This window comes from Aedes albopictus, chromosome 3 (genome assembly GCF_035046485.1).
Source record: "Aedes albopictus strain Foshan chromosome 3, AalbF5, whole genome shotgun sequence".
Classification (NCBI taxonomy): Eukaryota; Metazoa; Arthropoda; class Insecta; order Diptera; family Culicidae; genus Aedes; species Aedes albopictus.
Genome location: NC_085138.1, coordinates 19101447 through 19127562, shown reverse-complemented (window position 1 = coordinate 19127562; position 26116 = coordinate 19101447). Strand labels below are relative to the sequence as shown.

Genomic DNA, 26116 nt, shown 5'->3' with positions numbered 1-26116 from the left:
CTCATCAGTCCCACAGCTTAGCCACTTTTCCGGTCACTCACCAGCAGATTGCAGCAAAACTCACCCAACCATCGGTCCGCGTGGAGTCCCATATCCTGAAATAGATTGTCATTCTTCTCCAAGCGGTCGTCGATTGCAACCAGCTGTTTGTCGATGGCCGCCAGCGTTTCCGCCTGACAAGCAAGGATACCAATGATGGGAAAACTCTGCGTGAGAGAAAGGGGAACGATAGGGGTTATAAAAATAATAAAGTCTATTGTCGTGGGCAATGGCCTTGGGCGTGAAGTTTTTTTTTTTTTTTTTTTTGAAATAAAGTGTGCGGAGTAACGTCCACGCCAATGTGGGCCCGTGCTTAAACTACGTAGATTCTTAGGGGGAAGCAGCTTCTGGGGGAGTGACAGTCAACGAAAGTATTTCACCCAGCTTTTGTACCTAAACTATTATTATATCATCTCCTAGAATATTTACATATGCAGTCTGTGGAAAAATTTGCTATGTAGTGTTCGAGAGCTGTGATGTCATTTATTTTTATTACGCCTACACTTAGAACAAATTTCAATGAAAAACGTCGCGAAAATTCAACCGCCCAATGCTAATCAAGCTGAGTTTGATCAAGCCATCATAAGATGGCGGTTGTGTGAAGAGATACCAGCACCGCGAGTGGCCAATCGACTAATTTCCGAATAATTAAAACGTTAAAAAGCAGATCGATAGGAAGCGAGTAGAGTGTGACGCGTGTGCTCTGTGGTTGTGTGATATCACACATATCCCATATGGGACACCATTCCGAGGTTTTACCGCGGTTTCATCAAAAACAAAGAGGTGAACTCTAGACCCCAAAACCTTGAACTGCCAAAATGGGTTACTTTCCGCCGTTGACGAGGTTGCGATGAAGACTTGGGCAGGTGAAGTTTCGGCCATCCGCTACACTTGGTCGAAATATCAATGAAGGCTCGTTCTTCGAAAGCTACGGAACTCCCGGAAAAGGAAGTTGAAAAAAGAGGTTTAACAGATGCTGGTACCGTCGTTGGGAGTGAGTATGGGTCAAAAGCATTCTTCCACATTAACTGTTGAATAACTTATGCATCTTTGTTTAAGAAAGTCCTTTGATCACTGGAACTTGATCTTGGCAAATGCATGCACAAATGATGAAAACATATTTGGAGTTCAGCAATTTTCCCTAAAACTACAAGTGCATGAAAATTAACCCATTCTCATCCCTTCGAAGGGTGTGAATGGGTCAAGGGAAACCAATTTGTTCCGCATTAACAACAAAGCAAGTTAATAAACTTCTGGTCCAGGTTGATACTACTTACCATTGGTAATGATGCAAATTATCACCTCACGAATGCTCAATCAACTTATAAATTGTATTTTTATCGCTTGCGATTGAACTGTACACTGCTCGGCGATGACCAGAGGCAAAGAGGTGGCAAATCGAACATGATGTAACTCACAAGTGCCGCCACATGCTCACCCGAACAGCCGAACAACACCGAATGGGTTGATTTTAGAAGCTACGGCACGAACGCTCGACAAGCACACAGAAGAACATTCGCATTGACCAATCCAAATTCCTGTGTGGTAGTGGTTTGTGTTCAGATTTCCCGTGTTAATATATCTGTAAGAACTTTGTAAACATCTTTTGTTCTCACGTATATGGATAGGCTTGCATTAGGTTTCGTGAGACATTTTTTGGACAACTCAATGTACCGACACCACACCAATAACGTTTCCTGCCTACGATGCTTCGCGATAAGCTGATCGAAAAGCATCGAAAGTAATGGAAAGACATGCTTGGCTGGAACGCAACAGCTCAACGGCGAAAAGGAGCAGCCAACAATGCTGATCAGCGCCGAGTCTATTCGTGTGCTATTCGTACGGGAGGTTGGTTTGATAAAGCGTGGAAGGGTGAAAACGTATTCGTTGTCGAAAGCGAATCGCATCATTTCGCGAATGTGGCAAACATTCGCACAAAATAGCAAACCTGCTTACCAATAATCTATCTTCTTTCTATCTATATAAATATAAATGGAATGGTGTTTGTATGTCACGAATAGGCTCGGGAATGGGCCAACGGATCTACAGGGGATAGACAAAATGATCGGGATAGACAAAATTTTCATTTTTCAAAAAATGTCCAATTAGCTGTAACTTTTCGAAAAGTGCATCAAATATTCTCAAATTCTCACTATAAGTTGATCAACTAATTGTGTATCAGTGGACAAAATTTGAAATAGATCGGGCTCTACTGCACGAAGTTATAGGCATTTTAGAAAAAGGTAGAATTATCCGATAGCCAACTTTGAGCTGTTATATCTCCGGATTCAATGAACCGAATGCATTGAAATTTTGTCCATTTATGACTTATATAATGAGCTCTGAAAAACGTTTGACACAACTTGAAATTATTAACCAGAGAAAAAGTTATAGCGATTTAATTAATTTTATGATTTTTTAGTAAATTGGTCTATTTTTAATATGCATCCCATTACTTTTTCAATGAATTGCCGCCTATGTTGTTTCTTTCCTTTAAAACATATCTGTATTCAAGACAATCAGAGGGAATTTAAATGAACTATAATTAGCATCTTGAATTTTGAAACGATGTTGAAATTTAAGAAAATTTGGTGTTTTATTAGAAAAATAATGTAGTCGTTATAATTTTCTTCCGTGTTAAGAATTTTAAGTTATGTCAAAAGTTTTTCAAAGCTCATTATATAAGTCATGAATGGTCAAAATTTCATTGCGTTCGGTTTATTGAACCCGGAGATATAACAGCTCAAAGTTGACTATCGGATAATTCTACCTTTTTCTAAAATGCCTATAACTTCGTGCAGTATGGCCCGATCTTTTTCAAGTTTTGTCCACTGACACACAAATAGTTGATGAACTTACAGTAATAATTTGAGAATATTCGATGCACTTTTCGAAAAGTTACAACAATTTGAAATTTTTTTGAGAAGGGAAAATTTTGCCTGTCCCGATCATTTTGTCTATCCTCTGTACATCGTTCTTCCAGTGTTCCATTCGTTCAGGGTTCCGACGTGTTCGTACGAAAAAATAATTTGGAAAATCGACCGGGAACGCACCGAAAACGAAAAAGTTTGAAATTCCATTTTTCGGGGCTGTCTGTCTGTCTGTCTGTCTGTCTGTCTGTCTGTCTGTCTGTCTGTCTGTCTGTCTGTCTGTCTGTCTGTCTGTCTGTCTGTCGGTCTGTCTGTCTGTCTGTCTGTCTGTCTGTCTGTCTGTCTGTCTGTCTGTCTGTCTGTCTGTCTGTCTGTCTGTCTGTCTGTCTGTCTGTCTGTCTGTCTGTCTGTCTGTCTGTCTGTCTGTCTGTCTGTCTGTCTGTCTGTCTGTCTGTCTGTCTGTCTGTCTGTCTGTCTGTCTGTCTGTCTGTCTGTCTGTCTGTCTGTCTGTCTGTCTGTCTGTCTGTCTGTCTGTCTGTCTGTCTGTCTGTCTGTCTGTCTGTCTGTCTGTCTGTCTGTCTGTCTGTCTGTCTGTCTGTCTGTCTGTCTGTCTGTCTGTCTGTCTGTCTGTCTGTCTGTCTGTCTGTCTGTCTGTCTGTCTGTCTGTCTGTCTGTCTGTCTGTCTGTCTGTCTGTCTGTCTGTCTGTCTGTCTGTCTGTCTGTCTGTCTGTCTGTCTGTCTGTCTGTCTGTCTGTCTGTCTGTCTGTCTGTCTGTCTGTCTGTCTGTCTGTCTGTCTGTCTGTCTGTCTGTCTGTCTGTCTGTCTGTCTGTCTGTCTGTCTGTCTGTCTGTCTGTCTGTCTGTCTGTCTGTCTGTCTGTCTGTCTGTCTGTCTGTCTGTCTGTCTGTCTGTCTGTCTGTCTGTCTGTCTGTCTGTCTGTCTGTCTGTCTGTCTGTCTGTCTGTCTGTCTGTCTGTCTGTCTGTCTGTCTGTCTGTCTGTCTGTCTGTCTGTCTGTCTGTCTGTCTGTCTGTCTGTCTGTCTGTCTGTCTGTCTGTCTGTCTGTCTGTCTGTCTGTCTGTCTGTCTGTCTGTCTGTCTGTCTGTCTGTCTGTCTGTCTGTCTGTCTGTCTGTCTGTCTGTCTGTCTGTCTGTCTGTCTGTCTGTCTGTCTGTCTGTCTGTCTGTCTGTCTGTCTGTCTGTCTGTCTGTCTGTCTGTCTGTCTGTCTGTCTGTCTGTCTGTCTGTCTGTCTGTCTGTCTGTCTGTCTGTCTGTCTGTCTGTCTGTCTGTCTGTCTGTCTGTCTGTCTGTCTGTCTGTCTGTCTGTCTGTCTGTCTGTCTGTCTGTCTGTCTGTCTGTCTGTCTGTCTGTCTGTCTGTCTGTCTGTCTGTCTGTCTGTCTGTCTGTCTGTCTGTCTGTCTGTCTGTCTGTCTGTCTGTCTGTCTGTCTGTCTGTCTGTCTGTCTGTCTGTCTGTCTGTCTGTCTGTCTGTCTGTCTGTCTGTCTGTCTGTCTGTCTGTCTGTCTGTCTGTCTGTCTGTCTGTCTGTCTGTCTGTCTGTCTGTCTGTCTGTCTGTCTGTCTGTCTGTCTGTCTGTCTGTCTGTCTGTCTGTCTGTCTGTCTGTCTGTCTGTCTGTCTGTCTGTCTGTCTGTCTGTCTGTCTGTCTGTCTGTCTGTCTGTCTGTCTGTCTGTCTGTCTGTCTGTCTGTCTGTCTGTCTGTCTGTCTGTCTGTCTGTCTGTCTGTCTGTCTGTCTGTCTGTCTGTCTGTCTGTCTGTCTGTCTGTCTGTCTGTCTGTCTGTCTGTCTGTCTGTCTGTCTGTCTGTCTGTCTGTCTGTCTGTCTGTCTGTCTGTCTGTCTGTCTGTCTGTCTGTCTGTCTGTCTGATCATTATGGGTTCAGAAACTACTGAAGCGATCGGTATGAAATTTTGTATGTGGGTATTTTTGGGCCGGGGAAGGTTCTTAGCTTGGTGTAGGACATCTCCGGCTGCTGAAAAGGGGGGCTCCCATACAGATGACTTTTCGGGGGAAGTCCCTATGGAGATGTATGTCAAAAATCACATTAGGCAGGCAGTACGACGCGACGTATGCCGGGACAGCTAGTATTATATGAAAGTGGCATTTAAGAAGGCCATATTTTCAAACTTTTTCCGATGATTTATCAAAAATTAACTAATTGCACTAGAGAAACCTAATTTTTTGACAGGAACTGCTGGCAACTACGAGGATGGCACCATAAAACTTTTGATTCGATATTGCGAAAATTTGATGACATATTTCAGATAATGATTTAACCCAATCTCGCCCCTCTGACCCATTGTCATTCCTACGACGGTAGCAGGAAAAAGGCGTTCAAAGATGGTCAGTTTAGATCATGGGCGTAGCCAGAGAGGGGCAGAATGGGCCTTGCCCCACTTCCCTGACCACCATATTTTTTTTCAAATTCGAGTTCACTCAAGATTATCAATAATTCGGAGTTCCAGAAAAAATCTACCAAGAAATAAACCATTCTAATAATTTAGGACTTGATCCATTATTTCTGTTATGTTTCAGTCAGACAACGCTCATATAGAGACGACCTTTATGTAATGTAGACACACCATGAGTCTGTGTTGTCGAATGTTGACATTATTGTTAAGTAAATATTGTGAATAAATTAGTCGTTCGAGTACTGTTAAGAATATTCCACAATAACCCAAAAAACATTTTAGCTGTATAAGAGTTTAACAAACAATTCTTAAGCCAACTTAAGCTTAAAAAACTGTTCTTCAGTTATCTTTGTTTCTTGGGGTGGTTTCTCCAAGTATTTTTTTTTCTGAAAACACCACTTCAATTTTATCATAGAGTTTTACCAAATAACAAGCGTGATTGAATGGCTAATTTATGTGATTTTTATTCATGGAATACAAAAACAACATGCCATATTTTCCGGATATGCCGGAACCAGTTGCGGTAGGGCATGTGTCACGAATGAACATCGTTTTTTTAGCGCTTCTTCTACTCATCGTTGCGGAATAGATTGATGTTTTGGTGCCACGATGCGAGTGATGAAATTCTAAATTGTTTACTTTAAGTATTGTTTGCCGTATAAAAATGCATAAAAATAAATGATACGAAGATTATAGCTTGTTCCTAATTGTTATTGTTAGTATTGTTTTATTGTTATTTTCAAATTAAAATCTTAGCTAAAAAAATTAATAGAAGCATGCACACCAAATAAGTTAATATATAAAATAAAAACTGTCAATTCAAATCTAAAGTTAAGAACAAAATTTGTAAACAGTTAAATAAATTCGTCGATCAAAAATCGCCCGCGTCGGTATATGTAGTAATCGAACGGTGGTGAATCACGATACGTTGTATGATAGTTAGTGTTCTGTGTAGAAAAAGTGCAGTGTCTTTGCATTAAAAGAACATTTGTTATTAATTTTTCTATACTCGTACCTCCACGATCGTTTTTTTTTCTCGAAGCGCCATCTGCCTGCAAACAAATAAAGCTGCGAGAGCTTTTGCTGAACTGCGCTTGCAATCGTTAGTTGTTTTGAAGGCTGCATACCTAAAGGCGATTGACCAATCATCTCTTTAACCGGCACTTTGCGATACTTTGATACACTTTTCTCCCTCAACGACCCTCAACGATGAATCCGTGCAAAATTTGTTCGAAAGCTATGGACGTTGGCAAGTGTATCACATGCAGTGGCTCTTGCGGTATGAGTTTCCATTTTACATGCGTTGGGATATCTAAATCACACTTTGCTTCTTGGACGTCGAAAATTGGATTTTTTTTGGTTCTGCAAGCCATGTCGCTTAAATTTCGACCCAGCAGTATACGATCGTGAAAGAACCATTATGAAAGCATTGCGTGAACTGATGGTACGAACCGACTCTATTGATACTCGGCTTGGACTTTATGGCGAAAACCTTCGAAAAATTAACAAAACGCTGAATGGAACTCAACGGTATTCCAAGCCAAGTGATGATGCGGACCATACTTCGTTTCTTCGAAGCATAGATGAGATGAACTTCGATGATACCATTGACGACCCGATCAGTCAATCTAGATCCTGCGAAGATACTTCGTTTTTCGAAGTACTGGATGAGATAAACAGCTCAACCGCACACATTCCGGATAAGATAGTAATCGGTTCCAACAAACGTGTGCAAATTGTTGGTAGCCACTCAACTGCCTTTGAAAATCCGAGTACAAGAAAACCTCATACTAACATCTCGACACCAGCAGCTCCCACCGATTCCAACGCTTCTCCGTGTGATAGAATACCAGTGTCACCACGCAATAATATCCATCACAAAGGTGAAAGATCTACTGGCCGTACAGTTGATGTGAACAGCTGTACTAGCCCTCATGTGAACACCGAACCTAACCGTACACAACTGAAAGTAGCGAGTAGTTCCCAGCCCGGTAATGACGTCATGTCCTTCTACGTGACACCATTCGAGCCCGATCAAAACGATGAAGACGTCAAGAAGCATGTTATGGATATCTCAAACATCCACCCATCATCTGTCACTGTTACGAAACTGGTTCCTCGTGGAAAGCAGATCGAGGACCTATCGTTTGTATCCTTCAAAGTAACGGTTACTAAAGCAGTTTCAAACGTAGTTGGCGACTCGTTTTACTGGCCAGAGGGTATATCGGTCCGTCCTTTCGAGCCCAACCAAAAAACGCCTCTGCGGTTCGTCTTCCAAATTCGCAGTAGAATCAGCCTACAACCTATCGACGTCCTGTTCGCCACACCCGGGACGCACATTGTTTTGCACTATGGAAGCCCCGGAGCCCCCCAGCACAGTCCAGACCATCCAGCCAGCGCTCAACAGCCGTCCCGGTCCTGTGTCTGGACTAGGTGATGGGGTCTTCCAGCCTATGATATCAGGCGAGTATAATTCAACAATGAACATAACCAGCTCTGATGCCATTATTACCCCTAGCGAAGTCGACCAAAATAAGTCGCACCTTTTCGAATATCGTTTTTCATCATCAACTCCGGGACGCACATCAACTCGCACAACGGGAGACCCGGAACCTCCCATCACAGTCCAGACCATCCAGCCAGCGGCCTGCAGTCGTCCCGGTCCTGTGTTTGGGTCTGGCGAAAAGGTCTCCCGCCCTGTGCCATCAGGCAAGTATTCGCTATATATGAACTGTATATGCTCTGACGAGGTTTCACCATGCAGCTCAAGGGATGCCAACGAAGATATCACACCACGGTCCAGTTCTTTCCAATGTCAACGCCAAAGTTCTCCTCAGCCTCAGGGACGCACAATACTTAGCTCTATGGAAGCCCTGAAGCCACCCATCACAGTCCAGACCATCCAGCCAGCGACCTGCAGTCGTCCCGGTCCTGTGTTTGGGTCGGGTGGAGGGGTCTTCCAATCGACGTTTCTAGGCAAGTACGATCAAGCCAATAGCATTATTCGCACTGATGATATTACTTCCGGCAGCCGTGATGAACACGTTGGTGAAATTGGAGACATTCACGAATCTTCGGTGGTATTCAACGGTCGTCAACTGCTCATCTACTACCAGAACGTTAGAGGATTACGCACTAAAATCGATGACTTCGTGTTAACCGCATCAGAATCTCACTACGACGTTATTGTTTTGACCGAGACTTGGCTCGATGAACGTATATTCTCAGCCCAACTGTTTGGCGACTCATTCACCGTTTTCCGAAACGATCGTAGTAGGACTAACAGTGCAAAGTCACGAGGCGGTGGCGTTCTTATCGCGGTCTCCACACGTTGGTCTTGCTGCTTAGATCCTTCCATTGTCTGCAATACACTTGAGCATCTGTGGGTTAGGATCAAAATCGCTTCTAGTTGCTTTCACCTTGGCGTTATGTATCTACCACCAGACCGGAAATTCAACCTCTTGGATATCAATAACCACATTAGCTCGTTAGGGACGGTTATTTCCAACATGACACTCTCGGACCAAATTCTGCAATTCGGGGACTACAACCAATCCGGTCTTACTTGGTCAACTTCTGATGATGGATTGCCTTCAGTAGATGCTATAAACTCGAACATATCTGCAGCCTGCTCTTCCTTGCTGGATGGATTCTGTCTTCATGGCTTAACCCAGATCAACCATGTGGCTAATTGTTATGGTGGACTACTCGACCTTGTGCTGGCAAACGAGCGCCGTAATTGTACTGTTTCGGAAGCGATCGAACCATTAACTACCCTCGACCAAGCTCACCCAGCATTGCAAGTCTCTGTGAAGTTGAGTCAAGCTGTTCGGTTCGAAGACATTGCAGATCTTTCAGGGTTGGATTTTCGACGTGCTGACTACGTAGCTCTAAGCGCAGCAATTCAAGCAGTTGACTGGAGTTTCATCGAAACATCGGATTGCATCGACAGTGCAGTAGAATTCTTCAACGAAGTAGTAAATCGTGCTATCATCGACTGCGTACCGCCTCGTCTGCCTATTCGTAAACCGGCTTGGTCCAACAGACGTCTTCGCACTCTTAAAAGATTAAGATCAAAAGCTTTGCGTAGATATTGTGCATCAAGATGTACACTGCTGAAACAACAGTTTAACAGAGCTAGTCAGCGATACCGATTGTACAATCGTTTTCTCTACAAACGATATGTGATTCGCACACAGGAAGATCTACGTCGTAACCCCAAGCGTTTCTGGTCATTTGTGGATTCAAAAAGAAAACAAAATGGACTTTCCGTTGAAATGTTTTTAGGCAACGAAACCGCGAGAACCTCTCTTGAAAAATGCAACCTCTTTGCTACCCATTTTAAGCAAGTTTTCAACGACGACTCAGCATCATCTCAGGAGATCTCTGATGCTCTTCAGGACACACCATTAGACGTAATCGATTTCAACACTTTTAGCATAACATCCCGTCACGTCGAATCTGCCATTGGAAAATTGAAAACTTCCTACTCAGCGGGTCCGGATGGCATTCCGTCAAGCCTGATTGTAAAATGTGCTGAAGCTTTCATCCACCCTCTGACTGTGCTCTTCAATGCATCTTTGCAGCAGAGCAAATTTCCCACTGCTTGGAAAGATTCCGTTATGTTTCCGGTTTTCAAAAAAGGAGACAAATCAAACGTCGAAAATTATCGCGGTATCACATCGCTTTGCGCTTGCTCTAAGGTCTTTGAAATAATCATCAATGATTCACTTTTTGCTAGCTGCCAGAACTATATATCCCAGGATCAACATGGATTTTTCCCTAAGCGCTCCGTATCGACAAATTTAGTAGACTTTGTTACAACTTGTCTCCGTAACATGGATTCTGGACTTCAAGTCGATGCTGTATACACCGATCTCAAAGCTGCCTTTGACAGAGTAGATCACGGCATTCTACTAGCTAGGCTGAAAAAAATTGGTATGTCATCGCCCTTCGTCTGCTGGTTTAGCTCATATCTCACCGACCGCGCACTGTGTGTTGAAATTGGATCCGCTCGATCTGCAGTTTTCACCAATATATCCGGAGTTCCACAAGGGAGTAATCTTGGGCCATTGCTCTTCATCAGAATTCCCCCATATCAGAATCGCTGCCGACTTCTCGGAATGGACACACTTGCCAGGCGACGTCAGCTGGAGAGAGTATTATTTGTGCAAAAAGTGCTTGTCGGTAGTATAGATGCACCTAACATTCTTTGCAAGATCAATATCAATGTAGCATCTCGTAGCTTAAGACGCTCTAATTTTATTAGATTACAGTTAGGACGCACCAATTATGGTCAGAATGAACCAATTCGTGTAATGTGTTGTTTGTTCAATCGTGTGTATGATTTGTTTGATTTTTCTGTTAGTTTAAACTGTTTCAAGCAACGTTTGTTAATTTCAAATGCGTTAATGTAATTTTAATTTAAGTTTTATTCATGTAGACACTGTTGTCAGATGAATGATGGGGAATAAATAAATAAATAAATAAATAAATCATTTTTATAAATGAAGTTGAAATGCTGCTTCCACCTGGATTTCGCTTGTTTTATGCAGACGATGTAAAGATCTACATGGTGATCAGAGGCCTCGAGGATTGCTGGAATCTACAGAAACTGATCGATAAGTTCGAAGGATGGTGCTCTAGGAATTATCTCACTCTTAGTATTAGTAAATGTAACGTTATTTCGTACAGTCGTAAGGCTAAGCCCTTATTGTTTCCTTACACTATTGCCGGTCTTCAATTAGAACGTGTTCACCAAGTTAAAGATTTGGGTGTTACATTGGACTGCGCACTCACTTTTCGCGGACATTATACCGATATTATTTCTAAGGCTAATAGACAACTTGGATTCATTTTTAAAATTTCAAATGAATTCCGTGATCCATTGTGCTTACGATCATTGTATTGTTCGCTGGTAAGATCTGTTTTGGAGTCGGCTCTGATTGTTTGGTGCCCATATCATGCAAATTGGATCATCCGAATTGAGTCGATTCAAAAAAAGTTTGTTAGATACGCACTTCGGAATCTTCCCTGGAATGATCCTTTAAATCTTCCTTCGTACGATAGTCGATGTCGTTTGCTTGGACTGGATACTCTTGAACGTAGACGCTTCAATGCTCAGGCGATATTCATAGCGAAAGTTTTACAAGGCAAGGTAGACTCTTCCGTAATACTTAACGAAATTAACTTATATGCACCGGAACGACAACTTCGGCAACGAGACTTTCTACAGCTCGGTTCATGGAACGCCCAGTATGCTCAACACGATCCAATAAGATTCATGTGTGCTTCTTTCAATAGGGTTTTTGAAATATTTGACTTTAACTTATCAATCGACTCATTTCGAAGTAGGCTTAATAATAATAGTCATTAAGGTTTTTAATTGTAACTGTGAAATGTATTTTGTTTTTAATTTAAAATAAGTGTTAATTTAGTTCATTAAGACTAAAAAATGTCAGATGAATGTAAATGTGAATAAATAAATAAATCGGCGTATGATACAATCGATCAAGAACAGCTATGGCAGATTATGCACGAATACGGATTCCCGGATAAACTGATACGGTTGATCAAGGCGACGATGGATCGAGTGATGTGCGTAGTTCGAGTATCAGGGACACTATCGAGTCCCTTCGAATCTCGCAGAGGGTTACGGCAAGGGGATGGTCTTTCGTGCTTGCTGTTCAATATTGCTTTAGAGGGTGTAATTAGGAGAGCGGGGATAAACACGAGTGGAACGATTTTCACGAAGTCCGTTCAGCTGCTTGGTTTCGCTGATGATATTGATGTTATAGCTCGTAAATTTGAGACGATGGCGGAAACGTACATCCGACTAAAGAGTAAAGTCAGGCGAATTGGATTAGTCATTAATGTGTCAAAGACAAAGTACACAATGGCAAAGGGCTCCAGGAAGGAATCAGCGCGCCCGCCACCCCGAATTTATATCGACGGTGATGAAATCGAGGTGGTTGAAGAATTCGTGTACTTGGGTTCACTGGTGATCACCGACAACGACACCAGCAGAGAAATTCAGAGGCGCATTGTGGCAGGAAATCGTGCTTACTTTGAATTCCGCAGAACTCTGCGATCGAATGAAGTAGGTACGCCGTAACACGAAGTTAACTATCTACAAAACGCTGATTAGGCCGGTCGTCCTCCATGGGCACGAAACATGGACCCTACGTGCAGAGGACCAACGCGCCCTTGGAGTTTTCGAACGGAAGGTGTTGCGTACCATCTACGGCGGAGTGCAGATGGAAGACGGGACTTGGAGAAGGCGATTGAACTACGAGCTGCATCAGCTGCTGAGAGAACCAACCATCGTCCATACCACGAAAATCGGAAGGCTACGGTGGGCGGGTCACGTCATCAGGATGTCGGATAGCAACCCGACTAAAATGGTTCTCGAGAGTCATCCGACCGGTACAAGAAGACGTGGAGCGCAGCGAGCTAGGTGGGTCGACCAAGTGGAGGACGATCTGCGGACCCTACGCAGATTGCGGAACTGGAGACAAACAGCCATGGACCGAGTGGAATGGAGACGGCTACTATGTACAGCAGAGGCCATCCCGGTCTTAGCCTGATCGGTAAGGTAAGTACCTTTAGTCCGCCATGGTTCAGCCTCGCAATGAACCGATGCAGCTGTGGCTATCAAATGAAAAGTGGAGGAAGAAGTACAAGAATAACAAACACCTTCCTTATGGACGACCTGCAGCTGTTTGCGGAATCAATACAGAAACTGCATCAACTATGGCAGCTTGTGGCGATGTTCAGCAACGACATCCGGATGGAGTTTGGAATTGACAAATGTCGGTCAGTCCATCTTCGCTGGGGTCAAGTAGTGGACGCCAGCTGTTTCCGCGTCAACGAACAGGAAGAGATTCGGAATATGGTTGACGGCTAAGCGTACAAATACCTCAGCTTCCTGCAACTTAGAGGTATTCGCCACACAGCGATCAAGAAGGAACTGCTGGACAAGTTCTTGCATCGTGCCAACTGTGTTCTGAGGAGCTTTCCGTCAACCGGCAAGAAGATGAAGGCGATCAACACGTTTGCTGTGCCCCTGTTGAGCTACAGCTTTGGGGTGGTAAAGTGGACCAAGACTGACTTCAAGGCGTTAGAAAGAGCAGTACGAGTGGCGTTCACCAAGCACCGCATGCGCCATCCAAAGTCGTCGTCCATCGAGAGAGTCACTCTGCCACGCGCAGTAGGAGGAAGACCCAAGTAACAATGAATGCTGAACAGTGAGAGACAGCTGAATATTGGTCTGAAGTATGGCTTGTTTAACCTCTTCAGTCAGCAATGCATAGACGGCTGAATATCAAGTTGAATAGAATTTTATTAATCTTGGTAACCAATTTTAAAACATACACCAACATGCAGAATTAATCATCTGTTGTTCAACCTTGAATCAAATAATTTTTGACAGCTGACCCAAGCATGGTTTTCGTGAAGTCCACATCGCTTCTTCAGCGTCAATACAGACTTAGTTCAACTTATGTTCATGACTATTCAGACACAACAAGTAATGCTCTTGTTGTCGAGGATATGTATACAATTGTGTGTGGTGTAGGTGCTAAGGTAAGGAGGTCCGAGTTCAATTCCCAGTTTTCCCACAGATTAATTTACATTCCTAACATCTCCTCTGGAAATAGACGTAGCTAATGGTAAAAATAGGCTCACGGAAGTGATTGTATTTTATTTTCACACGATTAATAAATTTAATTGATTACTGATTAAGCGCATATAAAGCTTTAAATTAACCTTCCTTCCAATGGACCTCAAATCAGCTAAAGGTTGAATAAAATGACCAAAATTAGATGTTTAGGAGCTGAATAAAGGATTGTACCTCTTATGCTCAGCTTTTGTTCAAATGAAGGCTGATTTAAAATAGTTGGAGAAACGTTTGTACAGCATCAAATTGTTACCTGGGGAGGCGTCACCGATATCCAGGCACTATGTGTCTCCCAGATCCAGCAGTTGCGGGCATATTTCGTAGCAAGCTAGAACCGTCACGAAATGTACCACACTGTATGTGAAGCTGACCACGGTTACAGAGCTCTGCGTCTGGCGCAGGAGGATTACCAGCTTAACTGCGACATCAAGACCATTGACGAGATGATCGTATCGTGGAAGCAGAAGAAGTTGCAGGGGACCCACCCTCATCAACCGGAGCTAGAGCACATCGATAAGGCGGCGTCGAACGCGAGACTGGTGCGGGGTGACCTCTTTTTGGAAACAGAAGGTTTCATGGTAGCATCCAGGACCAGGTAATTGCGACGAAGAACTATCGGCGGTACATATTGCACGAAGACGTGGAGGACCGCTGCAGGAAGTTCAATTCAGTAGGGGAAACGATCGAACATGTCGTTGCAGGACTGTTACCGTTTGTAACATTAAGTCTGTATGTTTGTTGTAATTTGTTTATTCTATTTGTAAAAAAAATATACATTGCATGTCTCCGTGTTATTTATTCAAAAATTTAAATTAGCCTAATGCCATAAAAATACCCCTACACGTATTCATACAAATTCACCACACTACAATAAAAGCACCAATAACTATAGTTTAGTGGAAAAGGAGAATCAAAAGAGAAAAGGGAAAAGGAGAAGATTTTTTTATCTGTATTAACGAGATTTTTAGGCCTAGGCTAGTTCATCTCGGGACCCACGCTTTACTTCCCTTCCGAAGGGAGAACTCACACTTTTGCAAGTTTGTCGGGAGTGGGATTCGATCCCAGGTCCTCGGCGTGATAGTCAAGTGTTCTAACCATCACACCAGATCCGCTCCACAAAGGAGAAGATGGCTATTGCATGATAGGGGGATTAGGCAGCGTTGAGGGAAAGATTTAGCCTATTTCTCGAGAGAACCTCATTCGAAAAAGTCGTTGAAAAGTCAAAGAACAGATTAAACCCAAAAGTGAATTCAGTTAGTGAAAAGTTTGTAAAAGCTATTAGATCACGTTTTGTAAGAATCAGGTATGGAAAACCTAAGTGAAAAGGGAGAATACTTTTAGGAAACTATTAGGACCCGTTGGCAGTGCTGAAAAATTCATTTCGTCATATCTAAATTCAACCACCTACAGCTCATTTTAGAAGATGAACCTGAGAATATGGTATATGAAAAACTTGTGCGGCTAGACCAGTTCTGCAAGAAAGTCACGGAAAACCCGTTATTTTTCGAATATTTAAGGTAAATGTCACGGACTACCTTTGAAAAATGCCAAATGATATTCACCGTGAATATCATTGGCATTTTTCGAAGGTAGTCCGTGACATTTACCTTAAATATTCGAAAATAAGCGGTTTTCCGTGACTTTCTTGCAGAAGTGGTCTAGCCGCACAAGTTTTTCATATACCATATCCTCAGGTTCTGCTTCTATAATGAGCTGTAGGTGATTGAATTCAGATATGATGAAATGAATTTTTCAGCACTGCCCGTTGGTTTTAACCCTCAATTCGCTTTTGTCCGGTGTTACGGATAGAGCCGGTGACCCGGAGTTCCCGGACGTGCTAAGGTGGCCCGCAGAGCTCGGCCGACGCGACATACCGTCGGGTTCCCTGAGGGTCCCACCTCCGTGAAGTTCCCGAACGCGTAGGGCAGTGGACATAACCTCATTGTGTCCCCACACCGAGAATTACACCGAGTTTCGGACCCCATTGAGTTCTGCCGTAACCCTTGTACGCCAGACAACCGTCGTTGTCGCTGGTCAACTCCCAGACCGAGACCAGTACTTACCAAGCGCTCCCGCCCATTCTCCAGCAGTTCCCGGCCGGCCATAGGTATTTATTTAAGAAGTGCACAACCCACACACACACACAATCATCCACACAGCTCTGTAATTGCTAGTTAAATAAATATTGAAATTGTAATTCACCAGCTTTTCCATTACATCCACATATCCGAGGTCTGATTAGCCGACTAGATTCCACTCCAGCCGACCTTGAGACCAGAGAGGAGCTCCAGATCGCGCTAGCCAGGAAAAGAGGTTGTTGTAGAACACGGGATCACACGACAAGCCGTTGCTCTGCCAAGCTCGCCGAGATCTTTCGTCCTGGTAGCACGTGTGCTACCTTACCTACCAGTAACAGGACCTCGATCGTCACAACGAAGTTGCCAAGATTGTACACCAACAGCTTGCTTTAAAGCACAACTTGATTGACCGATTTGTACCCTACTGCAAGTAGGGTAAGATAACGAAGTACCACGTGTAACATGCGCAGCGCACATGTTATTCACATTCCTTTCGATCATACATTCCCAGCAGACCACACCAGTGGAATCATGCTGAGAAGGTAAATTCAAACCGACATTGAACCTTCAGTTCAATGTCTCGCACCCTTGGCGACAAACGAAAAGTGTCGCATTACAAATTTATTGAACCACGCTGTTACCAGCTGTGGGTAAAGTCATGCAGTTTTGAGGGACTCTGTCTCTCCCGCTTTCGCATGAACAACGATCGCTGATTGGTGATCGTTGTACATAGCGCTTTTATATATCGGTACTTCAAGTGTCTCCTGATAGGAACCATGGAAGATATTTTTTGAAAGTAATAAACATTCTCATGTCTGAAGTCAAGACAAACAGTCTATCCGTTGGGAGATCCGAAAACAAACTTGACATGGCGAACCGCGCCAAGTGGCCGAGCCTATAACTCAAACAAAAGTGATAGTTGTATCCTGATGAAGAAAAATGAAAATCAAAACCCGAAGTGCTAGACAAAAAAGGTGAAGATTGAAATAATTATTCAGTGTGTTCGTGTGTTCCGTTTAGTACGACAGAATAAAAATGGGCAAACCGCAGTCAAAAAACCAAGACGGTAATACAAACATTAATATTGAAGAACATGTGGAAAACAACGAAATTAACCACGCGGCGCACGAGATTAAATTATGGCTGATTTTAGGAATGAACATTTTTCAAATCCTTTACCTGATCCACAGTGTGTTAAAGAAAAAGTGGGAGAGAAAGGCTTTTAACCGCGCGAGAATGCTATCTCAGGATCAGCTAGATAGCGTCCAAGTGAATAAATGAATGAACCCAGTAACAATTGCTCGTGCATTGAAAAAAAAAAACACACACACTAAGAAAATCTTAAATTTATCATGAACGTAATTGAACAAACTGACACAATTAAGCAAGACACAAACGTAAAACGAACTCATTTTTGTGACTTAGATGATGTAATCATATAAAGGAAAAGTATCAAACTAATATTATGTCATGCTGGACTTATTTGGCAAACGCCCACGATATTAAACCACAAGGCTTATAATTTAGTTCATCGCGTTGTAAATTTACACGATCGATGACACAATCACTCTTTGTTTACTAACGGCTCAGTTTGAAACGTCAACTTTCAGATCCAGTCGTGTACGCGAAATAAACCAACTTTTTTGCAAATATTAAACAAATTTGATCTATTATCAGTGTTAATGTAGTTTATTTTGTGTGAAAAACCAATGGCAGCGTTTGTTGGACCCGGCGGAGCAAGCGTCAGCAGCAGAAAACTGTTTCACGATTCAACGAGCCGGTGCCGAAAAGAAGAACTTCTCGATGGATGGTATTTGTTTGAAAGTTGAAAACTGAATGTTAGTGTGATCTGGAAGCTTTCTGATAGCTATGAGGAAAAACTAATTAATAAATAGCTAAAAAACTATATCTTTCGTTTTTCATTATCAATTATGTACCGAAAGTAACTGGGGTGATATAATTGGCTGGAAATTTTTTGAGGTTATGTTTCGATACGTGGTCATCTTACTGTAAAATTACAGGCATCTGCTCCTCTTGTAAAAATAAGTTCGCACCTAATTTCGTGTCATTTTGCTCGCTGTAATATGTCGGCGTAAAATGACACAATTTTACACGTGTTTTTCGTAGTGTGCAGAACTATTTGTGCTAGTGCAGAAAAGTCTCGTAAAATTGTAAAGTGTAATCACGAACTAACAACGGAAGAACAATCAAAATAAAGTGAAGCCGTAAGTGAATGCCCGGAACACCCCGTTCGGCGAGGCACGATAGATGACACCCTATCAAAACGAGCGTTGAGGAGTGCGCCTCCGCCGTTCATCATCAGCAGTGGGGAAAATACTGCACACACTCTGTGAACTGCTTCAGGAAATAGCGTTGAGGAGAGCGCCTCCGCCGTTATCGGATGACAGCGAATTCAATGACACCAGGCAAGCAATAACCCAGGCAAGTGATGATGGAAACAGTGAAAAGAACGATAATCAGGTATGAAAAATTTATGGTGACATTGGAGAAATATTAGTATAAACTGGAATATTAATGGAAATTTATGAGTTAAAATTTAACATTGAGGTTCATATAGCTAAGTTAAATTCAACTCTTTTAAATTTAAAAAAAGCTCCTAACCGAAAATACCTAAAGAAAACATTAACCGAAAAACTTAAAGAATCCCGTGAAGATTATAATTTTATTATTAACAATTTGGCGGAACATGAAACAAAATTTACACATAGTGAAATAAGTTTTCTAACAAAGTGTACGAGAGAGTTGTATAGTGGCATACATACTCTAATATTAACGAAGCTGGAATACGCGAATATCCAGCAAATTAGTATTTTTTCCTTGACTTGTGTTTTCATTTTTGTGCAAAAACTTAAAATTAAAATACGAGCAAACATGGCGGCACCGAAAGTAGATATTAAATTGGGCACTACTTTGGTGCAAATGTACGATGGTGCTCCAGGAAATTTAGAAGCATTCATAGACGCCGTCACACTGTTTAACGACACGGTCGAGAATGAATTTAATGGAGCCACCGCTGACCAGAAGGAAGCAGCCCAGGTTACGGTATTCAGATTTGTTAAGTCTCGACTATCGGGCATTGCACGACAGGTAGTAACTGGTTCTAATGATTTACAAGCCATTATGGATGCACTTCAACAACATTGTGAATCAAAAGTTACATCCGATGGTTTAGTGGCAAAATTAAGGGCTCTTAAACAGAAGGACTCAATTGAAACTTTCTGCAATGAAATTGAAAATCTGACATCTCGGCTCAAATCATGCTACGTTAAAGAACAAATTCCTGTCGATAGAGCCAATATAATGGCAACAAAAAAGGGAGTCGAATCTTTAATAAGTGGTATCAAAAATACTGATACCAAACTCATATTAAAAGCTGGCTCCTTTATAAAAATTAATGACGCAATCCAGAAGGTGATGGAAAACGTCGAATGCACTAATAACATTTCGCCTGCAACAAATGCACAAATTTTTGCAGGTCGAGTAAATCACTCTCGAGGTCGTGGCAGAATAAACCCTAGAGGCCATGGTAATAATTCTAATAATTCACGTGGATATCATTTCCAATCGAATTATCATGGTCACAATGGTAGATTTCCTAATGTTCATTCCCATAGAGGTGCTTACGCAAATCAAGGTGGTAATTGGTTACCTCGCGGAAATTTCACGAATCAAAGAGGTAATTGGACTAGACGTGGTCGGTATCCACCGAATATGTTCCTTGCTCAGCAAAACGGAGTCCAATACCAACTTCCAGCACAAGAGGCAATTCAGCTGCCGTTACAACCTCAGATTCACATGCCACAGCAACAACAAATTACGCAACCGTCAAATGGAAATATCAACCCTTTTTTAGGCGTACATTTGGGGCAGCATATACGATAAATGTGTCTGCCACCAATTACGTGCAACTGATAGTTGATATGTCAGATGTGAAATTATCGTTTATCGTTGATTGCGGCTCTGACATATCGGTTATCAAATGCGGTGTAGTCAGACCAACTCAAATATATTATCCTGGTCAAAAATGCGATATATCTGGAATCGGTCATGGAAATGTGAGTACTTTGGGTACTACACAAGCAAATATAATACTAAATGACACCAAAATACCTCAAACATTTCACATTGTAAGAAATGATTTCCCGATTCCTACTGACGGAATCTTGGGGAGAGATTTTCTAATAACCTACAAATGTAATGTAGATTATGATAGCTGGCTTCTCAAATTGACTAACTATTTCGGAACATTCACAATACCGATAGTCAATAGGCAAGTCAACTCAAATCTTATTCCAGCAAGATGTGAGTTAATTAAACAGTTCGAAAACTTTAACATTCAAGAAGATAGTGTCATTTTCTCCGAAGAAATATGCCAAGGAGTATTTTGTACCAACACTATAGTGAACAAAAATAATTGTTGTGTTAGAATTATCAACACCACAAACAAGGAAGTTTTATTACCAGAAAATTTCCATCCAAAACACGAACCATTAGCTAATTTTTATTATTGCACTATGCAAAATAACGCAAACAAAGAAAAGTATAATGAACGAGCTAATAAATTGAAAAGTGAGCTAAAACTTGAAAATAATGACCCATTTTTTAAAGACAAACTTGAAAAACTTTGCGTAGAATTTAATGACATATTTTCACTTCAAGGTGATCCGGTATCACAAAACAATTTTTATGAACAAAATATCATACTGAACGATCAAAAACCGATATATATCAAAAACTACCGGTTACCAGAGTCACAAAAACAAGAAATTCATCAACAAGTACAAACCATGCTTAATGATGGAATAATTCAAAATTCAACCTCTCCATACAATTCGCCTATTTTACTCGTTCCGAAGAAATCATCTTCAAATGAAGGTAAAAAATGGCGACTTGTAATTGATTACCGGCAATTAAACAAAAAAATAACTCCGGATAAATTCCCACTACCTCGGATAGACGAAATCCTAGATCAATTAGGTCGTGCAAGATACTTCACCACACTTGACCTAATGTCTGGATTTCATCAAATCCCTTTAGAACAAAATTCAAAAAGAATTACAGCCTTCTCCACCGACACAGGTCATTTTGAGTTTAATAGACTGCCTTTCGGTCTTAATATTAGCCCGAACTCTTTTCAACGTATGATGTCGATCGCGTTAAGCGGCCTACCACCGCACTGCGCATTTCTCTATGTAGACGACATCATCGTAGTAGGATGTACCGTAGACCACCACATTGCAAATCTACGTAAAGTGTTTCTACAATTAAGAAAATTCAATCTAAAACTAAATCCATCCAAATGCCATTTTTTCAAGAATGAAGTTACCTATCTGGGACACCATATCTCGAAGGATGGTATACAGCCCGATAAAACTAAATATTTAGCAATCACCAACTATCCGATCCCGAAAAATGCAGATGAAGTTCGACGATTTGTTGCGTTTTGCAATTATTATCGTCGTTTCATCAAAAATTTCGCAGATATAACCGCTCCATTAAACAAATTACTACGCAAAGAAACAGTTTTCAAATGGGACGACACCTGTCAAAAATCCTTTGAAACGCTAAAAAGGAAATTACTATCACCTCAAATATTACAATTTCCGGATTACCAAAAAGACTTTATAATAACAACTGACGCGTCCAAAGTAGCTTGCGGAGCAGTTCTAGCTCAACGTCATGGAGATTTGGAATTACCTGTTGCATTTGCTAGTAAGGCATTTACAAAGGGCGAATCAAACAAATCAACCATAGAGCAGGAACTAACAGCAATACATTGGGCAGTCGACTATTTTAGGCCTTACATTTATGGTCGTAAATTTATTATTCGGACAGACCATCGACCGCTTATCTATCTATTTTCTCTAAAAAATCCTTCATCTAAACTCACACGAATGAGATGGGATTTGGAGGAATACGATTTTGAAGTGGAATATATTAAGGGAACAACAAATGTGTTATCCGATGCGTTATCAAGAATCCAAATAACGTCAGATACACTTAAAAACATGTATATAGTTACTAGATCTATGACAAAGAAAAATTCTGCTACACCAACTGACAGTCAGACACAGAAGCCTGATCAACTTCACGTGTACGAAGCCGTCAGTGGTTTAGAAGCATTTGATTTGCCAAAGTTACCATTTAATTACAATAATAATACATCATGTCTAGATATGGTTATATATGATAAAAGATTCAGAAAGAGGCTGATACCACCAATCACCCTCGCATTAAATTCGAATCTAATAAATGATTTACAAATGGTACTACAAAATATAGATGGCAGGCCTGCCCAAACAAAAATACAAAATAATATGAAACAAAGTATCGAAATGAAATCAAAAATAAAGAAACTAGCAATTCAATTAAACGATGATATTTTCTCATATATCGATATAAATACCTTTAAGCAAATCGGCAACGATATTCTTCGGAATACAGCCATAGTAATTTATAAAAGACCAGTTGAAATTTCTACGGAAATTGAAATCAATAATATATTGAAACAATACCATGACTCCGCGATTGGAGGTCACACTGGTATAAATAGATTATATAAGAAACTAAAATATCTGTATTCCTGGCCCAATATGAAACAAACAGTTTCAGATTACGTTGGATCATGCAAACTTTGCAAACTAAGCAAACATGCTATACCATTAAAGACTCCAGCTGTAGTAACCACTACACCTGACACAGCTTTCGATGTTGTGTCCATTGACACCATCGGTCCGTTTGCTCTGACTGAAAAAGGAAACCGTTATGCAGTAACACTGCAATGCGATCTATCCAAGTATGTAATCGCAATCCCTGTACCGGACAAATCAGCTGTTTCCATTGCAAAAGCAATCGTAGAAAAGTGTATCCTAATATATGGCCCAATGAAATTCATCAAAACAGACCAAGGAACCGAATACAAAGGCGTATTCGATGAAGTTTGTCGATTACTACAAATTAACCACGCTTGTTCAACAGCGTATCATCCACAAACAATCGGCGCTCTAGAACGCAACCATAAATGTCTGAATGAATACTTAAGGATATTTACAAACGAGCGTAAAGACGATTGGGATGATTGGCTGTCATTCTATTGTTTCTGCTACAATACAACTCCAAACATACAACATGATTTCACGCCGTTTGAATTAATTTTTGGAAAAAGATGTAACACTTTCGAATTTTGCAGCAATGCTATTGAACCTATGTATAATTTTGACTCATATCAAAAAGAACTAAAATTTAGATTACAAGTTACTCACCACAACGTTATGCAAACACTGAATAAGGAAAAAATCAAAAGAACAAATATTGCCAACAATAAAATCACACAAACAGATTTAAAATTAGGTGACACAGTGTATTTACACAAGGAAAATAGGCACAAATTGGATGCAGTTTATAGTGGACCTTTCGTCATAAAAACATTGAATTTACCAAATGCAATTATAATTGATAAAGACAATAAACAACAACAGGTACATATTTCCAGATTAATTAAATAACATTACAACATAGGAATAGGTTGCAAAGCAAACCTTTTCTCCATTGGGGGGAAGGGATGCCACGTAACTCCTTCTGTGTGAAAACAAAAGACATTTTAAAGCATTGGAATTTTACGAAGCAATAAGTTAGAAAAATACATTTATAAAATACAAACAAAAATTGTGAGAGACATTTGAAGATAAACCGAATGCAATTACCTTTCTGGCCCATAGGGGAATGGTGTAACATGCGCAGCGCACATGTTATTCACATTCCTTTCGATCATACATTCCCAGCAGACCACACCAGTGGAATCATGCTGAGAAGGTAAATTCAAACCGACATTGAACCTTCAGTTCAATGTCTCGCACCCTTGGCGACAAACGAAAAGTGTCGCATTACAAATTTATTGAACCACGCTGTTACCAGCTGTGGGTAAAGTCATGCAGTTTTGAGGGACTCTGTCTCTCCCGCTTTCGCATGAACAACGATCGCTGATTGGTGATCGTTGTACATAGCGCTTTTATATATCGGTACTTCAAGTGTCTCCTGATAGGAACCATGGAAGATATTTTTTGAAAGTAATAAACATTCTCATGTCTGAAGTCAAGACAAACAGTCTATCCGTTGGGAGATCCGAAAACAAACTTGACACACGACCTAGCGGAGGAATTGAAGTAGATATGGCTCCTGGAAAGACGTTGATATAGTTCCGGTTGTCCTACCGGCAACTGAAGTTATCCCTAAATCCCTCCTGACCCTGGAGAAGATGGAATTTAAGAAGGACCTGAACAGCATCCAGAAAGCGGGGATCCTTAGAACCTGCAGTATGGGTTACACGGTTCCTGAATCATCACAACTGAAACTGACCGGCGTAGATGAAAGTATCCAGCATTTTTACTGAGAGTGCCAAAACTCAATAATAATAACAGGACTTCAAATCGTATCTGACCAAAAAAGTCACTATCTAGGCGCCGTCCACAAATTAAGTAACGCTCTAGGGGGAGGGGGGAGCATGGCCGAGCGTTACGATTCATACAATTTTTTTTAGGATTTTCATACAAAAAAGCGTTACGGAGGGGGAGGGGGGGTTCTAAAAATGTCGATTTTAGCGTTACGTTGGATGCTGCCCTATTGCAATAGGTTATTTGATTCAAGTTATTATTATTGCAGCTGTGGAAATAACAGATTTTGACCAGAAAAATGTAAAAAAGTCTTTGAAAAAACAGATATTACAAATCCATTTTACCCAGATTGTCAAAAATTCAAAGGATCATGCTTAGCTTAAGATAACACCACAGACAAACAGACGTGTCTTTTGGAAGAAAATGCGATAAAAATAATCGTCACGCAAACATAATCACCCAATGCTAATTATGCTGTGGTACGCAAATCCACTGAGTAGATGGCGGTAGTGAGCGAACGTCAAACAGGAGCAAAAACGATGCAAGCGCCATGAGCGAGCGATTTGCGAACTACGGAATAATTGAATAATCCGTTAAAAAGTGAAACGATGGGAAGTGAGTAGAGTGAGACGTCTGTTTGTCTGTGATAACACGGTTTCGATTTGTATTAAATTAGAATTAGATGGAACGATAGTTTCCAACACCCACCTCTTCGTAGTAGCGTCGATGCTCATTTATCTTCTGCTTCAGCATATTGGCATCAGGTGGCCACTCACGATCCGGGTCCGTCATCTGTGCATCCACCTCCAACAGTATCCGATAGCTGACATTTATGTTTATGTGGCCATCCGACAAAACCGAGGAAGTCATCGGAAAATTTTCCGATTCAATTAATTGTTTTATAAATACCCGCACTCAGGGTCAGCCCCAAGAAGAGAGGGAAAATCAAAACTCACAATCTGTTTCTGTCTGGGAGCAAATTTCCCCGCAGAGATGACGACGCAGAGGTTCGCCATGATGGCAAGGCCACTTCCCGGGGGCACTGCTCCAACCGGGTGATTGATTGTTCCAACTCGGCTAAAGTTTCTCCGATAAGCAGAACCGCACCCTCCAGCAGCGATTGATCACGTTCGGTCGATTTCAAACTCCGATGGAGTGAGACCATCTAGAAGAGAAGGGCGACGACACGGGGGACAAAAAAAACGGTTCCGGAGATTAGGCAACAAATTGGTGGCAATTTAGGGCAGAAACAAAAACCGTGTTCCTTCCTTACCGAATCAATGTTGCCATGGACGGTCGTATCCCACAGGCGAACGGCTTTGGCCTGACGGATGAAGCATGGCTCGGAATCCGTTTCGCATTCCATCACAAGCAAATCCATAGTGCGACTCAAGTCGTTGAAATTCATTTCGGAAAATTCTTGAGGTTTAGCCGAAAAGATGGAATTTTCTCAGCAACAGGAGGCAATCAGGGGAAAAAGGTCAATGCCTACTTTAGCACACACCTGACGACAGGTGCTTCCCAGGGCAATCAGTAGACACCATCAGTAACACGTGGGACACTTTTGGAAATCACCCACCTTAGTGAAGAAAAGTGTTTCCCGGAAAATAATAGAAAT

General features: G+C 41.5%; 1 protein-coding gene across 1 annotated transcript; it reads right to left on the bottom strand.

Annotated features, from left to right (window-relative positions):
- Positions 1-17: 17 nt before the first annotated feature.
- On the bottom strand, positions 18-26116 carry LOC109428119 (uncharacterized). Its single transcript, XM_029851751.2, has 4 exons — positions 25772-26116; positions 25455-25663; positions 25207-25321; positions 18-206 (listed from the first exon to the last, which is right to left on the bottom strand). The coding sequence occupies exons 1-4, from the start codon at positions 25904-25906 to the stop codon at positions 18-20; spliced, it is 648 nt and encodes a 215-aa protein (XP_029707611.2). The 5' UTR covers positions 25907-26116.